This window comes from Globicephala melas, chromosome 2 (assembly GCF_963455315.2).
Source record: "Globicephala melas chromosome 2, mGloMel1.2, whole genome shotgun sequence".
NCBI lineage: Eukaryota > Metazoa > Chordata > Mammalia > Artiodactyla > Delphinidae > Globicephala > Globicephala melas.
Genome location: NC_083315.2, coordinates 32,809,515 through 32,837,238, shown reverse-complemented (window position 1 = coordinate 32,837,238; position 27,724 = coordinate 32,809,515). Strand labels below are relative to the sequence as shown.

Here is a 27,724-nt window from a genome sequence, read left to right as displayed (position 1 = left end):
AATTATGGACAACAAGATACAAGAGACCAAAACACCCAAGTGCCATTTCTGAAGAGCGGGAACAAAACCGGTGTTGGGAACAAAAGCAGGGTACTACGCATGCCCCCTGCACACAACACCACCTAAGGGGTGGGCAGACCACCTAAGACAACCCTCCGGCCCAACCCCTGGACACACCCCTACCCTCACCCCAGATAAGGAACAAGCTCAGCTCGCCCCGCCCCGCCCCCCTGCCGCCCCCCCACCCACCCCCCACCCCAGCTCAGGGAGCAAGCAAGGGAAACTGTTGTTTGTTCTCGCTGCCCCCGCTGCAGCAGCAGGGGCCCCAATAAAGCCTTGCCTGAATTTGTCTGCCTCTAGTCAATTTCTATTAATTAAGGAAGCCAAGAACCCTGGTCGATATCATGCCCACCCCTTCCACCACCCCCCGCCCCCCTCCCCCAGAAACAGGAACCAACACAGGTGAAGCATCTGTCTGCAGAGTCCTCCGTTCCCCCAGAGAGAAGACCCTGGCCCCCAACCAGGGGGCCCTGCTCTGGGGGATCTGGGTTGGGAGACCTCCTCTTAGGGTTCACGGGGCAGCCTCACAAAGGCATCAGGGGGCGGAGGGCTGGCCGGTAACGCCCTGCTGGGACTAGGGGACTAGTGCCCACCTGTTCCCCTCCTCTGGACAGAATCTAAAGAAATCACAAGGCAGGGCTGGAACTACAGGGAGGTCCAGCCTGCCTCCAATCAACCTAGATTCCCACGCCCCCAGCCCTACCAGCGCACTCCGCAGCCCCTTCCCTCCACCTGCATGAGGAGACACTCTGAGCATCACCTGAAGCCCTGAGTGCTGACTTTGAGAAGCCCCCTCCACGGCCTGCCCGCACCTCCCTGCCCCGGCCTGGCTCCGCTACCCAGCATCCGATGACCCGGCAGAGACTGAAGACACTGCCGGTGTCCCGGGACACTCCCCTCCAGTTCACCTCCTCCTTCCCATCTCTTTCCCCGTCCCTTGACCTTGGGGGCTTCCTGGAATTCAGTGTCCCTCTCAGAATGCACAGCCCTGCAGCATGAGGGGTCCTTGGGGTGAGGGAACCAACTGGATTGATGTCAACATCTGGCTGTGAGATGACCATCTTGCTGTGCAGGATGTTACACTGGGGTAGAGTGTGTGAAGGATTCTGGAGCTCTCGGTACTGTTTCTTACACCTGCACGTGAGTGTACAATGATCTCAAAATAAGTTTAATTTAAAAAAATGCACAGCCCTGAAATAAACAGTTTTGAGGTTGTGCAGGTCCAGCCACAAGTGCAATGGGGCTGATGTAGTTGATTCTTGTTATTGGTAATAATTATATTCTATAAAGTCATTAGAAACACCGAGTTAGCAAATACAGGTATATCGCTTCTAGGGGAAATACGGGGTTAAGCTCCTGCCAGCCTCAGGTCACAACATTCACATCAACAAATCAGCATATAACCTTGCTTTGTGTGTGCTTCTGTTTAAGGACAGCTGGTTTCATATACAGGACCACCTTGGTCATATTTCAGGTTGGTGCCAAACCACCACAATTAAGCGAAGATCTCAATAAAGCGAGTCACACGAATTTTTTTTGGTTTCCCAGTGTTTATAAAAGTTAGTTATGTTTATGAAATAATGCCATTTGCAGCAACATGGATGGACCTAGAGATTGTCATACTGAGTGAAGTCAGGGAGAGAGAGAAATATCGTATGAAATCGCTCATATGCGCAATCGGAAAAGAAATGATACAAATGAACTTATTAACAAAACAGAAACAGACTCACAGACTTAGAGAACGAACTTATGGTTACCAGGAGGGAAGGTTGGGGGCTGGGGGGAGGGACAGTCAGGGAGTTTGGGATTGACATGTACACACTGCTATATGTAAAATGGATAACCGACAACGACCTACTGTATAGCACAGGGAACTCTGTTTGGTATTATGTAACAACCTAAATGGGAAAAGAATTTGAAAAAGAACAGATACATGTATATGTATAACTGAATCACTTTGCTGTCACCTGAAACTATCACAACATTGGTAATCAACTATACTCCAATATAAATTAAAAAGTTAAAAAAAAAGAACTTTAGAAAAAAAATTCAAAAATCAACTGAAACTCCAAAAAAAAAAAAAGTTATGTTTACACTATACTATAGTCTGTTACGTGTGCACTAGCATTAGGTCTAAACCATCAATGTACATATCTTAATTAAAAAATAATTTATGGCTAAAAAATGCTAACCATCATCTGAGCCTTCAGTAAATCATAGCAGTGACATCAATGATCACCGATCACAGATCACCATAACGAATACAATAATGATGAAAAAGTTTGAAATATTGGGACTTCCTGGAAGTCCAGTGGTTAAGACTCCGTGTTTCCACTGCAGGGGGGCATGGGTTTGATCCCTGGTTGGGGAACTGAGATCCCACATGCTGCCTGGCATGGCCAAAAAAACCCAAAAAAGTTTGAAATATTACGAAAGGGGACTTCCCTGGTGATGCAGTGGTTAAGAATCCGCCTGCCAATGCAGGGGACATGGGTTCGAGCCCTGGTCCAGGAAGATCCCACATGCCGTGGAGCAACTAAGCCCGTGTGCCACAACTACTGAGCCTGTGTGCCACAACTGTTGAAGCCCGTGTGCCTAGAGCCCGTGCCCCACAACAAGAGAAGACACTGCAGTGAGAAGCCCATGCACCACAACGAAGAGCAGCCCCCCTTCACCGCAACTAGAGAGAGCTGGTGCCTGGCAACGAAGACCCAACACAGCCAAAACTTAATTAATTAATTAATTAATTAATTTTTTTAAAAAAAGAGGGACTTCCCTGGTGGCACAATGGTTAAGAATCTGCCCGCCAGTGTAAGGGATATGGGTTCGATCTGGGACGATCCCACATGCCGTGGAGCAACTAAGCCAGTGTGTCACAACTACTGAGCCTGCACTCTAGATCCAGAGAGCCACAACTACTGAGCCCATGTGCCACAACAACTGAAGCCACGCGCCTAGAGCCCGTGCTCTGCAACGAGAGAAGCCACTGCAATGCGAAGCCCACGCACCACAACAAAGAGTAGCCCCCGCTCGCCACAACTAGAGAAAGCCCGTGCACAACAATGAAGACCCAACGCGGCCAAAAATAAATAAATAAAATAAATTTATTTAAAAAAAGAAAAGAAGAGAAATATTATGAGAATTACCAAAATGTGACACAGAGACACAAAGTGAGCAAACGCTGTTGGAAAAATGGCACCAGCAGACTTTGCTCGATGCAGGGTTGCCACGAACATTCAATTTGTAAAAACGCAGTATCTGTGAAGTGCAATGTAGCAAAGTGCAGTAAGACAAGGTCTGCCTGTATGTGGTCGATTCATGAACGTGAACTCAAGGCACAGGCACTATGAGGCCCCAGGGCAGCTTATCTAGCACACACGTTTTCTACAGGGTGCGCATCACAACTTTCTTGTGCTTGGGAGCTAGCACCTCAACGAAAAGCACAAAAATGGAAAATAACGTGGCACTGAATAGACAGTAAAAAGGACACTTGTTTGCAGTACGAGAGCTCAGACACGAAGGCAGAGCCGGGCCTTGTTCAACCTCAGATGGGGACACGCACATCGGGAGACTCAAATTTTTTGCCACCCTGTGCATGCCCTCAGGTGACCCCCAAAAGCTCCCGCTAGTATTGATTTGGAGGTTATGAACGAACTGTTAGTGAGTAGGTGAATTTTCAAATATGGAATCAGTGAATAATGAGGATGGACAGTACTTCCGATGGCCCAGTGGGGACCCAGGACTGCCATTAACGTGGCTGAGATGGGGGAACGGCCTGTCGTCCAGGGCGGCCATCCCAGGGAGCTCTCCTGCCCTAGTGTATATACAGACCCTATGCCAATAAAACATCAAGACATGGCTTACTGTTTCCAACTCGAAGTCCAAGAGTTTGCAGGCACCATACACAGGAGGCTTAGCTGGAATCATACCAGAAAGAGGCTAGTGAGTGCCAGGCGTGGAACTCAGGGTGTGGGGACACAGAGCGGAGCATGGCAGGGTACTTACAGTCATCGGGTCTCATCTGTCCCTTGGGCCTGCGGATTGGGGTGCCAGACACCACGACGGAGGAAGCACGGCCGTGGTAGCCCACTGGTAAGTGCAGCCTGAGGAAGGAAGGAGAGAGAAAGCATCAACACTGTTACACGTGCAAAGTAAATTTCAAAATGTTTTCAAATTAAAAATGAAAGGGAGAAGGAATAGTCAGGGAGTTTGGGATCAACATGTATACACTGCCATATTTAAAATGGATAACCAGGGACTCCCCTAGTGATGCAGTGGTTAAGATTCTGCACTCCCAATGCAGGGGGCCCAGGTTTGATCCCTGGTCAGGGACCTAGATCCCACATGCATGCTGCAACTAAGAGTTCCATGCCACAACTAAGGAGTCCATGGGCTGCAACCAAGGAGCCCATGTGCCGCAACTAAGGAGCCCACCTGTAGCAACTAAGACCCAGTGCAACCAAATAAATACATAAATATTAAAAAAAAAAGTGGATGAGAAAAAGAGAGCTTTAAAATGGATAACCAACAAGGACCTACTGTATAGCACAGGGAACTCTGCTCAATGTTAAGTGGCAGCCTGGATGGGAGGGGAGTCTGGGGGAGAATGGATACATGTATACGTATGGCTGAGTCGCTTTGCTGCACACCTGAAACTATCACAATATTGGTTTTTTTTTGGTTTTTTAAAATTCATTTATTTATTGGCTGCATTCGGTCTTTGTTGCTGCGTGCGGGCTTTCTCTAGTTGCGGTGAGCGGGGGCTATTCTTCATTGCGGTGCGCGAGCTTCTCACTGCGGTGGCTTCTCTTGGTGTGGAGCACAGGCTCTAGGCGCGTGGGCTTCAGTAGTTGTGGCACACGGGCTCAGTAGTGGTGGCACACGGGCTTAGTTGTTCCACAGCATGTGGGATCTTCCCAGAACAGGGATCGAACCCATGTCCCCTGCATTGGCAGGCGGATTCTTAACCACTGCGCCACCAGGGAAGTCCCTATCACAACATTGTTAATCGGCTATACTCCAATATAAAATAAAAAGTTTAAAAAAAAAAAGAAAGGGAGTCCACATATATACATGGTTCAAATATCGAAAGGTACTCCCAAGTGTCCAGCAATAGATAAACAGATAAGCAAGAATGAGGTCTATACATACAATGGAGTATTGCTCAGCATTAAAAAGGATGGAAATAATGACACAGGCTACACCACAGGCGAAGCTTGAGGACATTGTGCTAGTGAAACAAGCCAGACACCAAAGGACAAATACGGCCTGATTCCACTTACATGAGGTACTTAGCGGAGTCAAATTCATAGAGACAGAAAGTAGAATGGTGGTGTCCAGGGGCTGGCGGGGCGGCGGGTGGAAACGGGGAGTTATTCTTTCATGGGTCCAGAGATTCAGTTTGAAAAGATGAAAAACTTGTGGAGATGGATGGTGGTGATGGGTGCACGACAATATGAAGGTACTAATGCCACTGAACTGTGCACTTAAAAATGCTTAAGATGTAAATTTTATGTTATGTGCAATTTACATTTTTCAAAAAAGCAAAAGGTACTTAAACAGTGGGAAAAAGTATGATTTCCTCCCATCCTTGTCTCCAGCATCAATATGGTGCTGATGCAAATACACGCAGAATAACTGAAATGGTTACTGTGTACGTACTCTGCGCTTAGAATACGCAGCATCACACGGGGTGCTTTCCTGTTGTTTCCCTTTTCATGCCCTCCTCACAACAGCCCTGCACAGTAGGCGTAATGGGACAGCGCTGAGCAAACTCAGGCTCAGGAGCGTCCAAGGCTTGGCCGAGGTGACCCCGTGTGAAGTGCTGCCATTGGAATTCAAACCTGGGTCTCTCCGACCACAAAGTTCTGCTGCTTCCCCTGTAGCCCCCTCCCTACCTACTACAATGGGACCCGGGGACTAGATCATAAAGCTCAGAGCGGGAGAGCCATCCAGAGCACAGGAACACCGTCAAGAGCTCTGTTTATAAGACAGAAATATGGGAGAGGAAATGAAAGATGAAAGAACTTCCAAACACCATCATAAGGTGATTTACGGTACGGTACGGTACTGCTAGGAACAGATCAATTGAACAAGCTGGTTAAAACAAAGAACATAATACATAAAAAGTGAAAAACGTTTTTGCATAACAAGATAAGTTAGATCCTGTAATGGGTAGAATATGGTTCCCTGGAAGTATGTCTACGTCCTGACCCCTAGACGATGCGAACGCGACCTTATTTGGAAAAAGGGTTTAAGTTAAGGATCTTGAGATGAGGTCATCCTGGATTAGCCAGGTGGGCCCTAGATCCAGTGACAAGTGTCCTTATAAGAGGCACACAAGAGGAAACAAAGGGAAGAGGCGAAGGCCCTGTGTAGACAGAGGCAGAGGCTGCAGTGATGCTGCCCAGGAAGGATGGCCTGCAGCCACCAGAGCGGGACAAGCAGGGAGACGGCCTGTCCCCTGGAGCCTCCAGAGGGAGTGGGGCCCTGCCAAAACCTAGATTCCAGACCTGCGGCCTTCAGACCCGCGAGCTAATAAATGTCTGTGGTTTTAGGCCACCCAGCGTATGGAAGCTTGTTACAGCAGTCCAGGAAACGAATACAGACCCACACCTCACATCACACACAAAAGGAAATCCCCAGTGGATTACAGATCAGAATTTATGCAGAGTAAGGCTCTAAGAAGTACTAGGAAAAAATACTCCCCAAATCTTCAAATTCCTGAGGTGGAGAAAGTCTGAGCCCGACATAAAGGTAAATGCCGGGCTTTTCTGGTGGCGCAGTGGTTGAGAGTCCGCCTGCCGATGCAGGGGACATGGGTTTGTGCCCCAGTCCGGGAAAATCTCACATGCCGCGGAGCGGCTGGGCCCGTGAGCCATGGCCGCTGAGCCTGCTCGTCCGGAGCCTGTGCTCCGCAACGGTAGAGGCCACAACAGTGAGAGGCCCGCGTACCGAAAAAAAAAAAAAGTAAATGCCATGAAGGAAATGATGGACATGTTTGACTTTATAGAAAGGTAAAATTTCTGCATCAAGAAAGAGCAAATAAAGTAAAAAGATGCCACAATGGGAGAAAAGAGTTGCACCGCATTACAACAAAGGGTTAATTTCTATTCAGCACAAAACAGTCTTTCAATTTAATAAGAGAGCACTGACTGTGTAGAGTATCTGTGAAAGAATCTCTAAGCAGCTGATAAAGGTTTTGCCTTCAGAGAAAGGAAGGAGGATGAAGGACAGGGTGGCAGAATCTTGCTTTTTTCCCACTGTTTACCCATAAATTCCTTTGGAATTCCGGACTATGTACATGCATTGATGATTTTTTGTAGCTTTTAGTTTTTTAAATGTTTGAATATGTATTTTGCAATATTTATGATATACAAAAAGATATAATAAGACAAATAACCACACAGCACCAACAGGCTGTCTAAGCCAATTAAAAACGCCCCCTTCATAAGGACCTCCCTGGCGGTTCAGTGGCTAAGACTCCGCGCTTCCACTGCAGGGGGCATGGGTTAGACCCCTGGTCTGGGAACTACGATTCCGTGTGCCACGTGGCCAGAAACACCGAAAAATAAAAATAACACCCCCTTGGTAGCCCTCCCGGTCCCTTCCCTCTGCTTCCCACCCCTCCTGACCCCACCCCGGAGGGGGCCACCACCTGGAATTTACTGTCCCTTGATATTTCTATACACATTTACCACTGTCTAGTATTTTTTGCATCTTGTTAGATAAACGGCAATTTACCATGCATTTGCCTTTATATTACCTAATCAAAAAAAATCTATTTTCGTAAAGACTGAGGTAGATTTAAGTTTATTTACACGGAGCAATGTCAATGACATATTAAAGTGAAAAACGCAAATGTCAGTCAGCATGGTCTCATTTTGTTAACTAAAGAAATGAAACGTGTATGTGGCCGTGCGTGTCCGTGTGTGTGTGTGTGTGTGTGTGTGTGTGTGTGTGCGCACCCGTAACCTGGAGAGGTGAAGGCGATGGGCCAGCCACCATTCAGAGTAATGGCCTCTGGGGAGTGGGTTGGGGGTTTCCCTCTTCTCCCCCTTTACTCCCCTTATTGGCTTAAGTTATAAAATACAACTGTGTGCAATTACATTCCATGTAATGATTCAAACAGCACAGAAGTTAGTCAGCTCTCCCCATCCAGCCACTCCCCTGAAGGAAGTAAAGTTGGTCTGGAATCTATTATTCTGGACTTTTCTCTATGCTCATAGCAGTCTATGCAAATGTGTGCATGTGTGTGTGTGTATGTGTATGTACGAGTGTGTGTATATGTGTAGGTATGTGTGTAGGTATATGTGTGTGTACATGTATGAGTGTGCATGTGTGTGTGTGTGGCTCAATAATAGCCTCTCAAAAGATACCAAGGTCCTGGGACTTCCCTCATGGTCCAGTGGTTAAGACTCCATGCTTCCAATGCAGGGGGAGTGGGTTTGATACCTGGTCGGGGAACTAAGCTCCCATAAGTCATGAGGCACGGCCCATAAAACAAAAAAGATATTCAGGTCCTATTCCCTGGAACCTACAGATGTTACTTTCTATAGCAAAGGAGACTTGCAGATGTGATTAAGTCAATAATCTTGAGATGGGAGAGATTATGCTGAATCATCCAGGTGGTCCTTAAACGTAATCATAAGGGTCCTTACAAAGGGGAGGCAAGAAGGTCAAAGAAGGAATTAGGACAATTGCAGATGGAACTGAGACAGGATGGGACCTGGGACCCTTTGCTGCAGTGCCGCAATCCTTGCACCTGGACACACCTCTCCATGAGCAACAAAATACAAAGAAACTGTATGGGACTAAAAATAACTGTGTGCTTGTGCAGCTGGGGCAAATTCTGGACCCGAAAGATACAAAGAGACCGAAAAAATCCCAACTGCCACTTTTGAAGAGCCTGGGGCAAAAACAGGGTGTCGGGAGCAAAAGCAGGGGGCTGCGCATGCCCCCTGCACACACCACCACCTAAGGGGTGGGCAAAACACCTAAGCCACACCCCTGGCCCGACCCCTGGACACACCCCTACCCTCACCCCATATAAGGAACAAGCTTGCCCCCCCTCGGGGAGCGAGCAATCAAGGGAACCTTTTGTTTGTTCTCGCCGCTGCAGCAGGGGCACAATAAAGCCTTGCCTGAATTTCTTGTCTGGCCTCTAGTCAATTTCTATTGCTTGGGGAAGGCCAAGAACCCTGGTGGGTAACAGAACCAAGAGGGTGGAGTTATCTGAGGCAGGGGTCCCAAGCCAAGGAACGTGGGCAGCCTCTGGAAGCTGAAAAAGACAAGGAAATGGATTCTTCCCCTAGAGCCTCCCAGAGGAACCAGCCTTGCCGACACCTTATCTTTGGCCTAGTGAAGCTGATTTCAAACTTCTGACTTCCAGAACTGTGAGAGAATATATCCGTGTTGCTTTAAGCTACCGAGTTTGTGGTAATTGGTTATAGCCACCACAAGAAACTAATACAGTATGAATGTACATATATTTTTCTGTCTTTTTATAAAAATGAGAATTCACTTTACACAATACCTTCACGTCATATATCATGAAAGTGGGGCTTCCCTGGTGGCGCAGTGGTTAAGAATCCACCTGCCAATGCGGTGGACATGGGTTTCAGCCCTGGTCCGGGAAGATCCCACAAGCAGCAGAGCAACTAAGCCCGCGAGCTACAACTACTGAGCCTGCGCTCTAGAGACCGCGAGCCACAACTACTGAGCCTGTGCTCTAGAGCCCGCATGCCACAACTACTGAAGCCTGCGTGCCTAGAGCCCGTGCTCTGCAACAAGAGAAGCCACTGCAGTGAGAAGCCTGTGCACCGCAACGAAGAGTAGCCCCCGCTCTCTGCAACTAGAGAAAGCCCGCGCGCAGCAACAAAGACCCAACGCAGCCAAAAATAAATAAATAAATAAAATCTATTTAAAAAAATATATATGTATATCATGCACATGACTTTTGATCCTAAATCTTTCTTTCGACAGCTACAAAACATTTCATATTGTGAAAAGACCATGATTTTTCAACTAGTCCTCCACCAATAACCATTCAGATTGCTTCCAGCTTTGGGTCCTTAGAAAGATTGCTGGTAAACATCTTTGCCCTTGAATTCAAACATTATTTCTGTAGGATAGATGCATGAAAGTAAGACTGTGTGTCCAATGGTATGCACATTTGAAATTTTTACTTTATGTACTTTATGTATTTTCTGTTTCGGTTAATCACAACAAGCATATATTACCTTTATAATAAAGGATATATGCATAAAGTAAAAAAGGCACAGCCGCCGACTACTTTGCATCAAACATTGAGAGAGAAAGCCCGTTTGCTCTTACCCTGCAGAAGGAAACGGGCTGGGACTCCCCCACTTGGCCTGGACCATGCACAGGGCCAGAGTCGTGACTCATTGGCCTCCTGCAGTCCTAGACGCACCCTGGCCTTGTTCTGCAACCTTGGCCTGGTTGCTTAACTTCTCTGGGTCGTAATCCACTCTCTTCCCCCTTCTTCCTCTTGGTTCTGACAGACGCAGCCCCTTCTGGCACAGCTTATCTGAAACACCCACTAAAAGAGGGGAAAGTCTCTGTCCACCACAGTAACTGTGTGTGGCCCAGGGCACTCGGCCTGGGGCGTGTGCCTGCCACTGTGCTCTGAATAACCATCACATCTAGAGGACAACACACAGCAAAGGGCAACGATCTTGGCTCTGCGTTCTAGGCTCCGGCAATGGCCTTGACTTGGGTGTTAGGAGACAGCCTTTGGCCCTGTTTGTCCTCAGGCAAGTTGCTCCTTCTCTAAGTCTGTTTCCCTTCCTGTGAAATGGGGGTGTCAGTCATAGCCTTGGCGACCCCAAAGAACCTCTATGAGGATCAAATAAATAAATGCAGCCCCCGTTTCGAGCTGACCACTCTTTGAGAAAACACGGCACTGGGCACACTTGAGGATTCTCATCCATCGGAAGAGTCTAAGTATGGAGAATGCTGGCATGGAAGACTTGCCAATAGAACCGTAATTCACAGCTTACAAACAAAAGGATCCGGAAGGATGTTAGTGAGTCAGGATCTAATTCCAACCCGTGTTCTCTAGATCAAAGAGCTTAAGGGAAGTCCCCATGATCCCACAGCAGGTCCAGGGCTGAAGGGAGAGGAGGACCAGAGTCTGAGGCCACTGTTTCCAGAAGTGGTGACATCATGGTCATTGTTAGCTTTCCTCCCGGGTTTCCTTAACCTGAGAGGACTTGGCAGCTCCTGGGACAACACGCTACCGGGCACGTAAAGACAGACTTGGAACTTAGCCACACACTGGTCCAGAACATACCAATTGGGCATCAACGGGTTCTCTGTGCCCCTGAACATGATTCCGACATTGGTGGCGTGGTGCCGAGAGGAATAGAAGTCCGTGTAGTCGCCTGCGGGGGAAAGGTCGGGAGATGCCTTCAGTGACCTGGATTCCGCAGGTCGGAGAAGGGCCAGTTCCGAGGCAGGGTCGGAGCGGGAGAACAAGGAGGGGTGGGCGGAAGGGGCCGGGAGAGCACGCCAGACATGCGACACAAATTCGCCTCACTAAAAATTCGTTTTGAGAACTCCCAGTTGAGAAACGAAAAAGAAACAAGGAGCCGAGACTTCCTGAAACAGACAATGGAATTTGCAAAAGAGTGGCAGACCCCCCTCCCACCCACGGGCTCCGCTTGCCAGGCCTTTGCTCCAGCTGTGCCTGCCCCTGAGCAGCAGCTGCTCCGTGTGCATCCTGGTAAAGGGACTGGACTCACCTATGGTGGCCGGAAGATGCATTGTGGCGGAAGCCTGGGAGGTGAATGCACTGAAACACAGAACAAGGGGCTTCAAGGTCAAGCTTTGGTCATTCACAGGCTCAGCCTAGATCATGGCCCAAGTCCTGCTCACAATCTCCAGCGAGCGCTTCCAGACTGGCCTGGGGCCACCCCAGGATGGGCATCCACCCACTAAAGACAAGTTGCCTCTCCCCCGCTTCTAGGTTCCACTCTAGGCAATGGGCTATATTACCCCTTGTTTGGAAACCAGACAAGGACACAAATGATGCTGAAGAGGAATGGCTGAGTGAGCAAGGGAGTGGGCCGGTGGGCCAGGCATGGCCTGGACACCCCAGTCCAGGCAGAGAGGTAATCCCAGTCGGCCCAGAGCCCTCTCACCAAAATGCAGCCCAGGTCCGGGCTGGATGAAGCCAAGGCAGCCAACCTGTGACTCAGAACGTCCCTGACGACCACACCGTCCTCTTCCGACAAGCCAGGTCCCCTCCTCCCCACCCACCACGGTCCACGGGCTCCTCACCGCTTCCGAAGCTCCGTGTCATCTCTGAGCCTGGCCTGGCTGACGGACAGCAGGTTCTGCAACAATCCTCTTGCCTCCTTCCAGGCAGCCTGACCCAGGCCCATGAAGCTGTTGAGAGCTGGCTAGGACCAAGATGCACAGGAAGAAAGAAGATCACACGTGGGAAAGCCCCTTGTGCTACCCCTCCTACTGACAGGAGAGAGCCTGGCCAGCTTTCTGGGTCCCCTGTCACTTATCCCAGTTCATTCCAACTCTCAGGACTTTGGTTCTTAGTTCTGTCATCGAGCTGGGGAGACGTGTCATCTTTCCTGATGGGGCTTCATCCCCTCATGGACTTGCAATTGGCAAAGCCTGGGAGCTCCTATCTGGGACAGCTGCCTGGTTAAGCTTGGCCCCGCCTGCAGTGAAGATGGCTGCGTTCCTCCAGTGGGGGCCTCCGGTCTGCAGGGGTACTGCAGTCTACACCAATCCCCTTCACGTAAGTTAAGAAGAGGTTTCTGAGCCAGTGAAGTGTAGCAGAAAAAGCACTTGTGGATTCTCAAGGCCAGAGTTCCAACCCCAGCTCCAATCCTTGCAGCCATGTGACCTGGGAGAATCGTGTCCCGTTTCAGATTAGACCCTCATTCATCTAATGAGGATTCCATTCCTATGCCAGTGGGTCGTCATGATAATTGAACAAGAGATGTGTGTAAAACTCCTGACACATAGGAGGTCCTCAATATATATCATCTTCCTTCCATGGAACGGGAGGGAGGATGCACACCAAAGCACTGGACCGTTTACAGGGAAGTAAATTCACGTCCATCACTCGTGTACGTATCCTTCAGGCTGACTCCTAAAATGGTGGCAACACAGAGGGCACTTGGGGCAAGCTGTCCATTCTTCCCAGGCTGGAATCAAACCTGGAGGGCAGGGCTCATGGCTCCCTCCCTCGGAGGGCCCAGCACCGGCCTGGAACAAGCAGAGACTCAACCAGCTTAAAATGAGGAAATGAACCAGTTATTGGAGAGCATCATCTCAGAGACAACTGGGGAGGGCCTAGGACTGCGGAGGGACTGACACTCTTTTTTCCGGATGCGCAGGCTCAGTGGCCATGGCTCACGGGCCCAGCCACTCCGTGGCATGTGGGATCTTCCCGGACCGGGGCACGCACCCGCGTCCCCTGCATCGGCAGGCGGACCCTCAACCACTGCGCCACTAGGGAAGCCCGGGACTGACACTCTTCTCATCCAGGAACCCACCCTGCGCTGTCCCAAGGCTACCTCCTGCCAGCCTGTCTGTCTCACAGCCACCCCCCAACCTTACCCAAGTAAAATCTCTGAGCCCTCAAGGCACTACCTCTCTCAGAAACGGAAGGCAAAGGGCATTTTCTTAGCGGCATTTGCAACAAAGGCCACTGAGATCCAGGACAAGCCATGTCACAATGTCCTACCTGATCAAAGACATCCTGGTGTTGGGAGAGGACAGGCCCAGTGAAGAGGTGCTTAATGACACTGAGGTCTAGGATCTGGTCACCAATCGCCACGCCGATCCTTGGTCTTGGCTGGGAGGAAGGTGGCATGGTCAGCACTGGGCACAGCCTCAGCCGGCCTTGGCTCACTTACCCAGCAAGTCTGTCTGTTTACGAGCCCCTGGCTCTTGTCTTTACATGGCCCTCTGTGGAGAGGGACTGAGGAACTGGATCCTTAGCACGGTACCCCAGCTCCCTTTGCCTCTCAGAGGGCTGAAATTGACCCTGTGATCTCTGTCCGGGAAGAACCTGGTGCCATGTCTGCCTCTAGGACAAGAAGGGAAAAGAATCTGTGTTTCCTCAATGGAAAATAAATCAAACACCCCTTGGAGTGGGTAAGTTGAAAGAGGCCTAGTCCAAGCCCCTCATCCAGGCAAAGTCCCCAGCAAAGCTCCTCAGGTGTTGCTTAAATGCCTCTGATGATGAAAAGCTCACCACCTCACCGGGCAACTGGATTATTTCTCAGGTTTAACCTAGGCCTTCCCTTGGGGACAATTCCTCTGCACAGCAGAGCGTGTCCCAGGCACAGTGCTGAGGGCCAGGGGCTTGGACTAATGAGCTCTATTATGGCTGAAACAGAGCAGAGCTCGGGTCACCAGGGAGCATGAAACCAGACTGCTCAGAGCAGGCAGGAAAAGTTCCTTTCTGCACCATCAAATCCCAGCTTCAGCCCTGAGTGTGACAATGTCGCAAATATTTGGCAAAGCCTGACCTTTGTCCACATGGCCCTGAAATTTGCTCATCAACAAGGAACTTGAGAGCATGTCTGCAGACTCGACCTCCTAAAGCTCTGTCCTGAGCTGAGCTTCCAGCTCTCCTGAACCACCAGCTTTGCCATTTCAGTTCCAGGGAGTTTAGAGGTGGGGCTACTGGCTGGCCTTATCTCCAGTGGCTGCTCATTTCAGGGGGCTGAGAGAAGATGGCTATCCCTCCGTGCACAGGGGTAGACCGGAGCCACACCCTCACCTGGCCCTGAGGCCCCGGGCAGACCCTGCTCATGAGGAAGCTGCCTGGAGAGGGTGGTCCTCATTCCCAGCTCCCTGGGCCTCATCTCCCTGGGCAATGAGCTGGGCCACCTGGACCCCAGCGGCTGCCCACTTAAGGGATATGCAGGCAGACCCCTGGGCCACTTCTCTGACCCTGGCCCCCACACCAAGCTGCAGGAAGGAGCCGAGGCCACTGAGCAACATCAGAGACCTAGTCCCAAGTGTGGCTGCCTGCCTCCTCGGCTGCAAGCATGGCGAGAAGCCGCCCTTGTGTTCCAAACCCTGGCAACTGTGAAACCACATGTTGAATCTTCTAGACCTAGACGTGAGGACGTGAGACAGTGAGTCCCTCTACTTTAACTGTTGGGAGTTATTTTCTTCAGCGTTAGACTCCCGATCCCTGGGGTCCTGCCTACTCTGTCATTCACCATCTTATCATTTTGGACAAGTCCTTGGTCCTCTGAGGGCCTCAGGTTCCCATGTATAACCTGAGGGAGACAAATTAGTAAGAGATATCCTAAGTCTAACTTTAAGAGAATGCGTGTGCATTGCCTCCGCTTTATAACATTTGGTCATATCCCACCGAATGTTGTCCAAAGGAGATCTTTACCCACCTCCCAGCTTGACAGAGGGAAAAGCATGGGGTTTGGGAGCTCACAGCTGTGGGGTGCAACCCCAAATCTGCCTCTTACTGGCTGTGAGACCTGGAGCAGGACTCTTAGCCTCTCTGAGCCTCAGTTTCCTCATCTGTAAAATGGGGACAGTAGCACAACAGCAAGTTTGTAGTGAGAATTCAATTAATTAACATCTGTAAATCTCTTATCACCAGACCAGACACAGGGCAGACATTCACTCAGACAAAACAATTTATGGAGCATCTCCTTCAGCCCAGCAGTATACGAAGGCTGCAGAAGCACTGACGATCGAGGAGAGACATGGTTCCCACCCTCCAGAAGCAAAAGGAAGCACACGGTGAGGTGACAGACGATAACTGTGGCTGGAGTTCAGTGAGGGTGCTTAGGGGACAGCTCTCTCTGAGGAGGTGACATTTAAGCTGGGCCCAGAAGAGTGAGAAGAAATCAGACATACACAGAGTAGGAAAAAAAGAGTATTCCAGATAGAAAGAGCAATACGTGTGAAGGTCCTGAGGCAGGAAACTGCTCTTAGAAAGTTCCAGAAACTGGGACTTCCGTGGTGGTCCAGCAGTTAAGACTCTGCGCCTCCAATGCAGCGGGCCTGGGTTCGATCCCTGGTTGAGGAACTAGATTCCACAGGCTGCAACTAAGAGTTTGCTGCAAACTAAAAGATCCCCAGTGCTGCAACTAAGACCCAGCGCAGCCAAAGTAAATAAATAAATATTTAAAAAAAAAAAAAAAAAGAATGTTTCAGAAACTGAAAGGCAGCCAGTGTGGCTAGACAGAGCAGAGGGTCTGGAGGCAGAGGCAGGGCCGGAACCATGGGGACTTGAGCACCTTGGCCGTCAGCTCCAGATTACTGCAGCGTCTGTTTCTCAGAAGCCACGGTCCCTGTCTTCACAGAGAGAGCCAGGGTCTGCTCTACTAGTCCATGAGCAACCCACGATGGAGGGAGGGTGTCCCGTGTGCCTTTGATCCCCAACTCCCAGCCCAGAATCTGGCCCAGGGTTGAGGTTCATAAGCATTCACTGAATAAAAGAATGACTAAAATGAAAGCCGGATTAATTCACTATTGTTCCACCCAAATTATGCACGGCTGGCCACTGGCATGGAGGAGAGGGAGGCTGTGCGTGGGCGACTAGGTCAGCCTGGAGAGGCAGCCACCACCTTTGGAATGTCCAGTGCCTGCAGCCATAGCTTCAGACACAGCCTGTTCCACTTGAAGGCCCTCAGCCTTCTGCAATGCCCAGGGGGCCCACTCCCAACCCCCAGCACTCCTTTCAGAGGGCAGTGAACCTCCCTAGTGGCTGTCCTTGCACATTCTAATGTGGAACAGCTGGGGCATGGAGTCTGAAAGCCACTAGCCATACCCTAAGGGGCATTCATTCCAGAATCTTCTGGGAGAGCAAGTCAGAGCACCCCCCCCAAAGGCTTCTGCCTAATGGATTTGTGGAGTAAAGGTTGAGGACACACAGCTGAGGACAAAGCGTCAGAGGAGTGCAGGGGAGGGCTCGCCAGCAGAGTGCACTTGGCTAACGCAGGTTAAGGTTTAACATGCCTCTTAGTTGTATTTGCAGCCCTCCAGGGGACTGAGTGTTACCTTTTTGCATACTTGCAACAACTGGCCAGGCCAGGCAGTTGTGAAACCACATGTTGAATCTTCTAGACCTAGGCATTTTTTGCCATGGGGGCAGGGAACCCAGTTTCCAGGAAGGGGCTAACTGACAGGAACTCCATTTAGCAAACAGTTCCCGAACACTTGGGCACAAGCAGATTCTGGGCTTCTATGAATCAGGAGTTTACCTTTAAAGTTGGGAGCAGAAAGCTAAGCCCAAAATACCATGAATAAATCCAGGGGAATCTGCTTTCCCCACCCAGGGACCTTCTTATATATTTGTTGATAAACCCCCAGTTTTCAAAGATTTCTTTCTGCCAATCAGACTACACTTACTAAGTGAAATTTCATTTCTCTGCCCAAAAGGGCTTCTTCTGATCAGCAAGGGAATGCCAGGGAGCCCAGGGAGCTGAAAGAAGGCCAGCTGGAAGTAAAGAAACATAACCTCTTAGATCCCAGGCCTCTACTGCCAGCAAAGGCGCTCATCCCTCCGAGCTACTGAAAATACCGGGTCAGTTAATATTTCCCGAGTTCTAGGGTTAGAGGCTAACCTGGGAGAAAACAACCGGTTACAACGTGGTGCCTTGGGGGGAGACAACAAAGCCAAATGACTTCGGAGTAGGCAGTATGATTGTGTTTCAACTCCTCTGTAATAATAAGAGAACTTGCTCTGCCTACCCGAAAGGGAGACTCATATGTACCGTTTCATTTTGCGTTTAATTCTCACACAAACCTGCAGAAACTGAGGCTGAGAATTTCAATAACTTGCACATCTAGAAAGTTACCAGGAGGGATCTGAACCCACAAGTACTCTCCATGATCGGCCCCTCCAAAGAAAAAAGGCCCTTGCCTCCACCCCACCTCCCATCGCACTCCCCAGGGAGGAGAATGCGAGGCACCGCTCGTTAGGCCCCAAATGACACCGGCGGTCTTCGCGAGAGGCGTCTAGCAGGGAAACGACGGGCCCGATGTCCTGCTCCGTCGGGTGCTGGCGGAGGTGGCAGGGCTGGGCTGAGGCCAGGGGCGGAGCAGGAAGGTGGCGTGGGGGTCCCGGGCGGAGGGGAAGCCCTCCCTCCCCGCGCCCGGAAGCCGAACACTGCAGCTCACGTTGCCTTTGGTGGAGAAGACGCCGTAGGGCAGGTTGTGGATGGGGAAGTCGGAATCCTCGGCCACTGGGACGAAAGACATGCTGGTGGCACGGAGCAGGGTGGCGGGCTGCGAGCTGCGCGCGACCAGCAGGACTGGATTCGCAGAGGTGGTCAGGCAGGGTCGCGCCCCCTGCGGGCTCCGCCCCTTCAGGCCCGTCCCTCGAGAGCTGACGCTGTGACACGGTAGGACCCTGCCCGCCCCCTCCTAGGGCTCCGCCCCTCCTGGAGCCCCCGCCCACCAATAGACCGCCCTCGTGCCCCGCCCACCAAGAGACCGCCCCTCCACTAGGCCTGTTCCTCAGCAAACTCCACCCCTGCACAATCCCTCCTCTCCCTGTCACTCCAGCTTCGCAAGCTCCACCCCCGCACAGTCCTTCCGGGCTCTCCCACTACAGTTTTGACCCTTCGCAAGCAGCCCCCCCCTCCTTTTTGAAGGTCCTCGTCCCGGAGTCCACCTCCCGGGGAGACCTCGGTCCAGCTGCCAGGCCCAGGGGCCCTGGTTCTACCGAGAGCGATCCCCAGCTTGGCGTTTAAGGCTCTGCCCCTGGTGACTTCAGCCTCGTTTTCCCCCGGCTGCGTGGCCCGCTCTTCTGCTCAACAGAAGTCTTGTTGGGTTTCCGGGACACAGCAGACCCTTTGACGCCAGACGCTGCCTCCGGGGCTGGTACAATGCTTCCAGTCTCGTCCTTTCTGCCTTCATAAACCATGCTAATCTGTCAGCTATGGCATTTCCACTTTATCGGGGAAAGGAACAGTCGTGCCTGTTTTGTGGCTTACATTAATGAGATTAATATTCTAGAAAATATAACTCACCTGTTTATTTCATATTCTAGTGTTAAAATGACACTGACAAGATGTTTGACCTTGGACAAGTTACTTAACCCCTTTCTGCCTCAGCTTTCTTCTCTGTATGACATTGATCATGGTTTCTACTCCACAGAGTTGATAGGAGAATTGAATTAATTATGGAGCATTTGTGCCTGGCATAAAGAAACTATTTGTGTGTAAAGATTGAAAGGGGAGACTGAGAAAAAAAATACAGAGAGAAAAGAAAGAGAGGGAAAGGGAGTGAGGGAGAAAAAAATGAAGGAAGGGAGGGAGAGAAGAAGAACAAATTTACACCTTAATCCTCTTTGCAATGCTGGTGACTAACAGCAAAAAGGAGGAAGATTTGAGATCCACCTCTGACAGCACCAAAAGTGTTTAGCTTTAGGCAAGTTAAACTCTCCAATCATCTGTTTCCTCATCTGTAAAACAGACATAATAACAATACCTACTCCAGGATTTCTGTGATGGTCAAATAATGCCTGGCACAGAGTTAGTTATCAATTAACTACTTTTTTACCCCCAGGGACATCCAACCAGAAAGGTAGCCATTTCTTTGTGTCTGGGTTTTGCTTTTCTTTTTGAAGAAGACAATCAAAAAAGGAGAGAACACAGCTATAAAGGTAAAGTGGTCAGCACTGTCTGAAAATACATTTATAATAGAAATGCAATTTCTTAGAAACCTAACAAAATTATTTCTTTAAGTGGGTTAAAATTAAAGTATAGGCTGCACAATACTCATCAATACACAAACCAGTATTTGCAACACTGACTTTTGATTAATTTGCTTGGGAATTCTTGCGACAGTAGAGTCCAAAGTTAAAGAATTAATGGATACACAAGCAGAGCTGTCTGAAAATAAATTTGAAAACCAATTTAAGCCAAAATCCTAGAAATTATTTTTAAAGGTGGCAGAATCATCCTAAGGTTTGTAAACATAACAGTTTCCCTTCAAAAACATTTCATAATGAATAATAATGATAGATGGAAAGACCTAAAAGTAAATAAGAAGTTGCACCTCCTTTGCCTGCAATGTCTTGCCCATATCTCCTCTCATCCACTATCCTGCTCCCTAAATCAGGTTCAGTCATCTTCATTCTTCAAACACATTTGTCAACAGCCAGTCTCAAGTCTCCCAGCTGTTCCTCCCTGTCTTCCTTCCTCTGTCCTCAACTCTAAAACAACGCTGCCTTTTCAACAAGATCAGCAGTGAAGTGTGTACCAAAGAGCTTGTAGTTAGAATCAAGTATTAAAACTGTGGGTGACTGGGACTTCCCTGATGGCGCAGTGGTTAAGAATCCACCTGCCAATGCAGGGGACATGGGTTTGAGCCCTGGTCTGGGAAGATCCCACATGCCTAGGAGCAACTAAGCCTGTGCACCACAACTACTGAGCCCGTGTGCTGCAACTACTGAGCCCGTGTGCTGCAACTACTAAAGCCCAAGCGCCTAGAGCAGGTGCTCTGCAACGAGAAGCCACCGCAATGATAAGCCAGTGCACCACAACAAAGACCCAATGCAGCCAAAAAGTTAATAAAAAATTTTTTTAATTAAAAAAAGAATACATACACACAACTCTGCAGAGTTAGGGAGGCTGCCCTGCAGTTTGGCTTGGAGAGAGGAGAGGCTGGGTTGGTGGCATCATGTGAGATAAGAGGGCCTGAAACCAGAAGGCCTGAGATGAGGGGGTATTACAAGTAGGGCTGGCTGCTGAACCTCCTCCCTAGGTCCAGATGGTTGGAGCTGACCAGTGGTCACCCTGCAAGGGGCTCCCTCTTGCTCAACCTGTTCTCGGCTCTCATCTCCTGCCCCGAGTGTCTGTGCCAAGGGTAGACCTCAGTTTTGGTTAAGTCTGCCCTGGCGGGGGGGGGTGGGGTGGGGGGATGAAGGGCAGTCTCTGGCAGTGGTAGATGTTCTGACTCATTCTGGCAGGTTCCAGAAAGGGGAAAAGAAACAGGACAGGGTCCCAACTCTTGTTCTGTGGCCTTATTATAATAAGAAGCCTTCTGAAATGGAGCAGGACGCTATGGTCTATGCCCCCCATGTCCTCCACCTGCCTTTTGTCTGTGGAAAAACTTTAGCCAAAGGATAAGTTTAATCAGAGAAGTGAGAAAATGCAGAAGCAAAGAAAAGCAAACAGGACTAAACAATAATAGTTCAGTCAGTAAGCAAAGTCAAGGACCTTTAGTTTCCCCTCAAGGGCTACAGATAATATTCTGAGCCATATCCTGTGATCTGTCTTGTAGGTACGGAAACCCGCACCAGGTGGAAGAAGTTAACCACATGATGACCAGACTGTAGCCATGACATAAGCTGCCACAATGCAGAGAACTGGCCTCAAAGAAATAGAAACCAACCCTGGAACTGAAGATTAACTCTAGCTAAAACAATCAAGATGACGCTGATCAGACCACCAATGACCAAGTTCAAGATGACTGTCGGAGCTGACTGTGCTGTTTCTGCATGTAGCCCCCCGCCTCCATCTGTAAAAGCTCTTGCCCCCGATTGTCAGTGGGGGGAGTCAGCCTTCGGACAGGAGTCCACCCTCCTCCCCGCCCCTCCGTTGCCAGCATCCAAAATAAAGCAAACTTTCCTTTCCACCAACCTTGCCTCTTTATTGGCTTTTGAGCAGCGAGCAGCCGGACCCCACTTTTGGTTACTCTTCCAGGCAGCACCTAATACCTACAGAATTCTAGTGACTCTTTAGCTGCAGGGCAATAAACTATTTACTTGTTCTGTACTGGCCCTGCCCCTCCCCTTAGAGACAGGAACTGTCTTTCTTATTCTTTGTGTAGCTTTGTCAACGCCCAGCAAAACACCTAGCACAGAATAGGTACTCCATAAATACTTAAGTAAATAATAAGAAACTACTGACTAAAGGCAATGAATCAATAACCAGTGAGCCTCCTCCCCTGCCCCCCACCCCATCCAGGCCCTGGGCATACTGCACAGCAGCTTCCTTATTTTCTGAGCATGGGCTGTGTGAGCAATGGGCCAGGAGCTTCCCCTGAATACTCACAAGCTAATGAAAGCCTAGATGATAAAAACCATGTAAAGAGAAAACTTTTGGGGGGAAGGGTGTAGGGCTGATGTGTGTATGGGAAGGGGTGTGGGCATGAGATAGTTGAAGGGGGAGGAAGATTTCCTAGTTTTAAAATAGACTTGCCAACCCACTAATTATATATAGTGCCTGAAGACACCAAAGCTGTTCTCTATTTGGAAAAAAACATTTGAAGTAACTTGCAAATACACTATATTTTTTCTTTCTCCTCTTTTGGGAGGGAATGTGTTGAGCATGTACATTACAACAATTATAAAAAAGAGTTTTAAGGAAAAAATATTGCCTGTAATCCCACCATCCTACAGTTTTCACATTTTCATGTTATTTGCTCGTTCCATTTGTTATGCACATGATTTTTCCATCTTTGTGAACTTTACAGAGAGGCAATTTTTCAGTCTTTCCTTACATTTTTCTCCTGAACATTTTTCCTTGTGGTCAAATAGGTTTCATTATTATCATTTTCATCACCTGAAGAAATTGCAATGTTCGGGATTGTAATAATAATGGAGCCATGAGATCTGCATGCACAAAATGTTTTCCTTTTCCTACACTTTTGCCGGAGGGTAAATTCCTGGGTCGAAGGGTATGGGTGCTTTCAGGACCGGAAGTGAGTTTTGGCACCTCCATCACGAAGGGCTGGTTTGAGCCTCTGTAGCACCAAATTCAGTACCTCCCTCGGATGCTAAAATGTAGCACCCAAGAGGCTCCAACAGCTGCACTGCTGGCCTCGTTCACACAAGCATGCCCCTGACTCCCTTACAAGAGAACTGGAAAGGGCTTTCTGAATCCAGTGCGCAGATGTCTTGCAAGGGCTCCGAGAGGCTGGCAACTGCCATCCAGATAAGCAGGAAGTGGACTCTGCCTGCACTGGGAGAAGGAGGGTGGCCTTTTTGGGCAACCCTAAGGAATCCATCCATTCCCTTCTCCCCACCCTACAAATTTCACTTGCACTTGAATTACTTGAGTCCAGTTGCAAGGTCCTCTAAAGGTTGAACTCCTTGGAGAGAACAGAATGTCACTCATGTTTGCACATGATACACAGCCCTCTGATGCTAAAGTGTATGGTATACATGCCAAACACATGGTGTCCCCTCTAAAACGTTCACAATAAGCATTTCTGAGCCTGAGTCTTAAGGAGAGAAGATATTTGCTTCATTGAAGAGCTCGGTCTCTATCATAGCTCCCTTTTTGTTTGTTTGTTTTGTTTTTTCCTCTTTTTCTTGATAATTCTGAAGTAGACCCAAATGAACCAGCTCAATCAGGGCTGGGTTTTTTGCAAGACAAATTTTCTTCTTCCTGCCCTCTTTTATTCTGTCTTTAGTCTGCTTTAATTGTTTCAGGTACTATTGTTTCCATGTTTTGATGGAATACTACCTCAAAGCCATATTGGATTTAAGCAGGATCTGAAAGACCCATAAATAAGCAGCATGTTAAGTAGAGAGAATATCAGTGACAACTGACTGGATAATAATGTGTACCATACAAGGAGCTTTCGTTTATTGTTATCAAAGCACATGCAACTTTTCAGATCCTCCTTCTCTGTGATTTCAACAAGATACTTATAACTTTGTTTTGCTTTTTTGTATGAATACTTATTGAAGAGTTTTCCCATCCAAATTTTTCCTTTTCCCATCTGAATTTTCAGGGTCTTTTTGAGCTTTAGCTGTGGGTCACATCCTGTACCCAAAAATGCAGAGAAATTTCAACATTTAACATGTACTCTGTATCCAACCTGTTTGGCATAGTTGCAGAGACAATTCTCAGTGCCTCTCTCCCCAAACACTGCTTTCCTGTCAACAACAACTGCCCACTGAAATATGTCTCTCATAAACATCTCTGCTCCTTCCTTTCTAAGAAAACCCAGAAATACAGCACTAAGTTTAGACCGGCTTCTCTCTTACCTAAGGTTTTCAGATCAAAAGCTCTACTCCTGGGCTTCCCTGGTGGTGCAGTGGTTGAGAGTCCGCCTGCCGATGCACGGGACACAGGTTCATGCCCCGGTCCGGGAAGATCCCACATGCCGCGGAGTGGCTGGGCCCGTGAGCCATGGCCGCTGAGCCTGCGCGTCCAGAGCCTGTGTTCCACAACAGGAGAGACCACAGCAGTGAGAGGCCCGCACACCGCAAAAAGAATAAATTAAAAAAAATTAAATTAAAAAAAAATTTAATAAATTTATTTAATTATTTTTGGATGCCTTGGGTCTTACTGCGCGCAGCCTTTCTCTAGTTGCCGTGAGCGGGGGCTACTCTTCGTTGCGGTGTGCAGTCTTCTCATTGCGGTGACTTCTCTTGTGGAGCATGGGCTCTAGGCGCGCGGGCTTCTGTAGTCGTGGCTCATGGGCTCTACAGTGCAGGCTCAGTAGCTGTGGCGCACGGGCTTAGTTGCTCCGCAGCATGTAGGATCTTCCCGGACCAGGGCTCGAACCCATGTCCCCTGTATTGGCAGACAGATTCTTAACCAATGCGCCACCAGGGAAGTCCCTTAAATTTAAAAAGCCACGTATAAACTAGTGGTTACTCTACTAGACAGTACACCTATAGACTCTGCTGTATGTAGTGGTGTCCCATGGCCCTGAAATTTAACGTGACTTTTTTTTTTTTTTAAGGTGAAAGGTGTGCTATGCTACCTAAAAGTAGACCAAACCAGAAAGCCAGAAGAAGCAGTCCCAGGCATCCTCTGCAAGGGTCTCTACAGAGTTGTCTGAACCTACCAACAGAGGACAGCCACTTTCCTTGTCTTTTTAACTAATAGACTTTATTTTTTACAGCAGTGTCGGGTTCACAGAAAAATTAAGCAGAAAGTACAAAGAGTTCTCATATACACCCCTGCCCTGACACAGTTTCCTCTATTATTAACATCTTGGATTTGTATGGTACATTTGTCATCATTGATAAACAAGTATTGATACAATATTATTAACTGAAGTCCAAGGTCTACCTTAGGGTTTTTTTTGGCTGTGCCTCGTGGCTTGTGGGATCTGACTTCCCCAATCAAGGTCGATCCTGGGCCCCTGGCTGTGAAAGCGCCCAGTCCTAACCACTGGACCACCAGGGAATTCCCAGGGTTCTGCTTTTTGTGTTGTACAGTTCTGCGTTTGGACAAATGCATCCTGTTACGTATACACCATTACAGTGTCACGTAGACTGTTTCACTGCCTTAAAATTCCCTGTGCTTCACCTATTTATTCCTTCCTTCCTCTACCTCACCTATTTATTCCTTCCTTCCTCTACCTAAACCCATAGCCACCACTCTTTAATGTCTCTATAGTTTTGCGTTTTCCAGAATGTCATATAGTAGCAAGCCTTTTCAGACAGCTTATTTCACTGAGCAATATATTTAAAGTTCCTCCATGTTATTTTGTGCCTTGACGGCCCATTTCTTTTTATTGCTGAATACGGTTCCATTATATAGATATACCACAGTTTACTGGTACATCTGAAGGACATCTTCGTTGCTTCCAATTTGGGGCAATTATGGATAAAACTTCTAAAAACATTTGGGTACAGATTTCTGAGTGGACATAGTTTTTAATTCATTTGACAAATACCTAGGAGTGCAACTGCTAGGTTGTAAGACTCTGATCAGCTTTAAGGAACTGCCAAACTTTCTTCTGTCCCATGTTGCATTCCCATCACCAATGAATGAGAGTTCCTGTTGCTCCACATCCTCAACAGCATTTGGTGTTGTTTTGGATTTTAGCTATTCTAATAGGTATGTAGTGCTATCTCATTTTAATTTGCAATTCTCCAATGACATATTATGTTGACCATCTTTTCATTTGCTTATTTGCCATCTGTATATCTTCGATGAGGTGTCTTGATGTTTTGACCACTTTTTTTTTTTTTTTTTTGCTGTACGTGGGCCTCTCACTGTTGTGGCCTCTCCCGTTGTGGAGCACAGGCTCCGGACCGGCCATGGCTCACGGGCCCAGCCGCTCCGCAGCATGTGGGATCTTCCCGGACCGGGGCACAAACCCGTGTCCCCTGCATCGGCAGGCGGACTCTCAACCACTGCACCACCAAGGAAGCCCCTTGACCACTTTTTAATTGGGTTGTTTTCATACAGTTAAAGAGTTATTTTTATATTTAGAAGTCTTTTATGTGTTTTACTACTATTTTCTCCCAGTCTGTGGCTTGTTTTTTTGTTCTCTTAACAATGTCTTTTGCAGAACAATTTTTAATTGTAAAAAAGTCCAACTTAAAAATCTTTTTCATGAATCATGGTTTTGGTGTTTTATCTAGAAACACCATGGAACAACTAACCATCTACATTAGAAATGGTCAGCCATACTAGTAAGCTGAGTTACTTAGAACTAAAGTCGCAATTAAGCAATTTGTATAATTATCTTTAAAAAGGATTACCTCTTTTGACTCATTTACCTGTATTTTGGACTTTTTCCTAAATATTCAATAAAAGTTTTTAAGAATAAACCATGTGCATGGAGAAAAAAAATAACAAACAAATCATTGCCAAAACTCCCGATTTTAACATGTGGTCATAAAAAAGGTTCATAATTATGACTTTGGACTTCAGGTACAGGAAATTGGATTAATCATAATTCTTGGTTCATAAGACTCTCAGCATTGGCTCACACATAGCCTGCTTTTAGTTATGTCTAAAAAAGTCAAGGCCTTGATCATATGGTACCACATGCCTGGCCTCTTCCCATCTAAGGATATCATACTGAATTTTGTCATCACTACCCTGCCTTCTCTTCATATAAATTCCATCTACGTGACTTGCAAAAAGGTGTTGGCTTACTATCTGGTACTTCTATTTTGTTGTCTGTAGGGATCTCTAGTTCTGATCACTATATTTCTATTCCATTGTAATATATCACATTTTATTTACCCATCATTCTTCAGTGGGGACTTGAGTGGTTTCTGGATTTTTGCTTTCTGTAAACAATGCTATGAAAATTCCTATGTCTCCTGTTACACCTATGTGCAAGTTTGTCTTGGGTATACACTTAGGAGTAAAATTTCTGGATTATAGGATGTTTGAAAGTCCAACTTTAAAAGGTATTAATTACCAAAGCATTTGAAGGACTGAACCACTTTTGGTTAGTATCAGGAAACTTTATAAGAGATTGTGTGGAATCCCTCCAACACTAGATACTGCAAGACTTTTACATTTTTGCCAATTGAATGAGTGTAAAATAGTATTTTACTATGGTCTTGATTTGCACTGTAACTTCTCCTGGTTTGAAACTTGGCTTTTCCCTTTCTTTGAAGATAGCTTAAGGTATTTTTGGTTTAAAATGCCTCATTTTAATAGACAAATTCATCAATAATACTTTCAGTTAATGCTTTGTGTCTTAAACCGTCCTTCTGTATCCCAAGGTCTAAGCAGTAATCATCTGTTTTTTTTAAGAGTTTAAAACTTTTGTTTTACATTTAAGACATTAATTTTTTTCCCCTATGGTATGACATAGGGATCAATTTTCACCTTTTTCCACACTGAGTTGTGCTCTCAGTATCTAATAGTCTCCTTTCCCCAGTGTGGTGTCCCACCATTCTTATACCAAGTTCAGCTCATGCATGGCTTTTTCTGGGCATTTTGGTCTAATCTACTGGGATTCT

General features: G+C 47.8%; 1 protein-coding gene across 4 annotated transcripts in view; it reads right to left on the bottom strand.

The window, feature by feature from the left end:
* Positions 1–18,448, bottom strand: part of FAH (fumarylacetoacetate hydrolase) — a 32,641-nt gene extending 14,193 nt beyond the window's left edge. For 3 of the 4 annotated variants that reach the window (XR_009562847.2, XM_030878452.3, XM_060293747.1), the window contains exons 1-7: positions 18,217–18,448; positions 13,796–13,906; positions 12,364–12,485; positions 11,826–11,875; positions 11,375–11,465; positions 4,066–4,163; positions 3,925–3,977 (exon numbers count right to left, since the gene is read on the bottom strand). Coding sequence is in view for 3 of the 4 variants with exons in the window: in XM_030878452.3 (XP_030734312.1) it covers positions 3,925–3,977; positions 4,066–4,163; positions 11,375–11,465; positions 11,826–11,875; positions 12,364–12,485; positions 13,796–13,906; positions 18,217–18,297 (606 nt within the window). In the remaining variant the exon portion in view is untranslated. Of the gene's footprint in view, positions 1–3,924; positions 3,978–4,065; positions 4,164–11,374; positions 11,466–11,825; positions 11,876–12,363; positions 12,486–13,795; positions 13,907–17,445; positions 17,534–18,216 lie in introns of all 4 variants that reach the window. The other variant, XM_060293748.1, reaches the window with a different exon arrangement.
* Between the last annotated feature and the right edge of the window lie 9,276 nt (positions 18,449–27,724).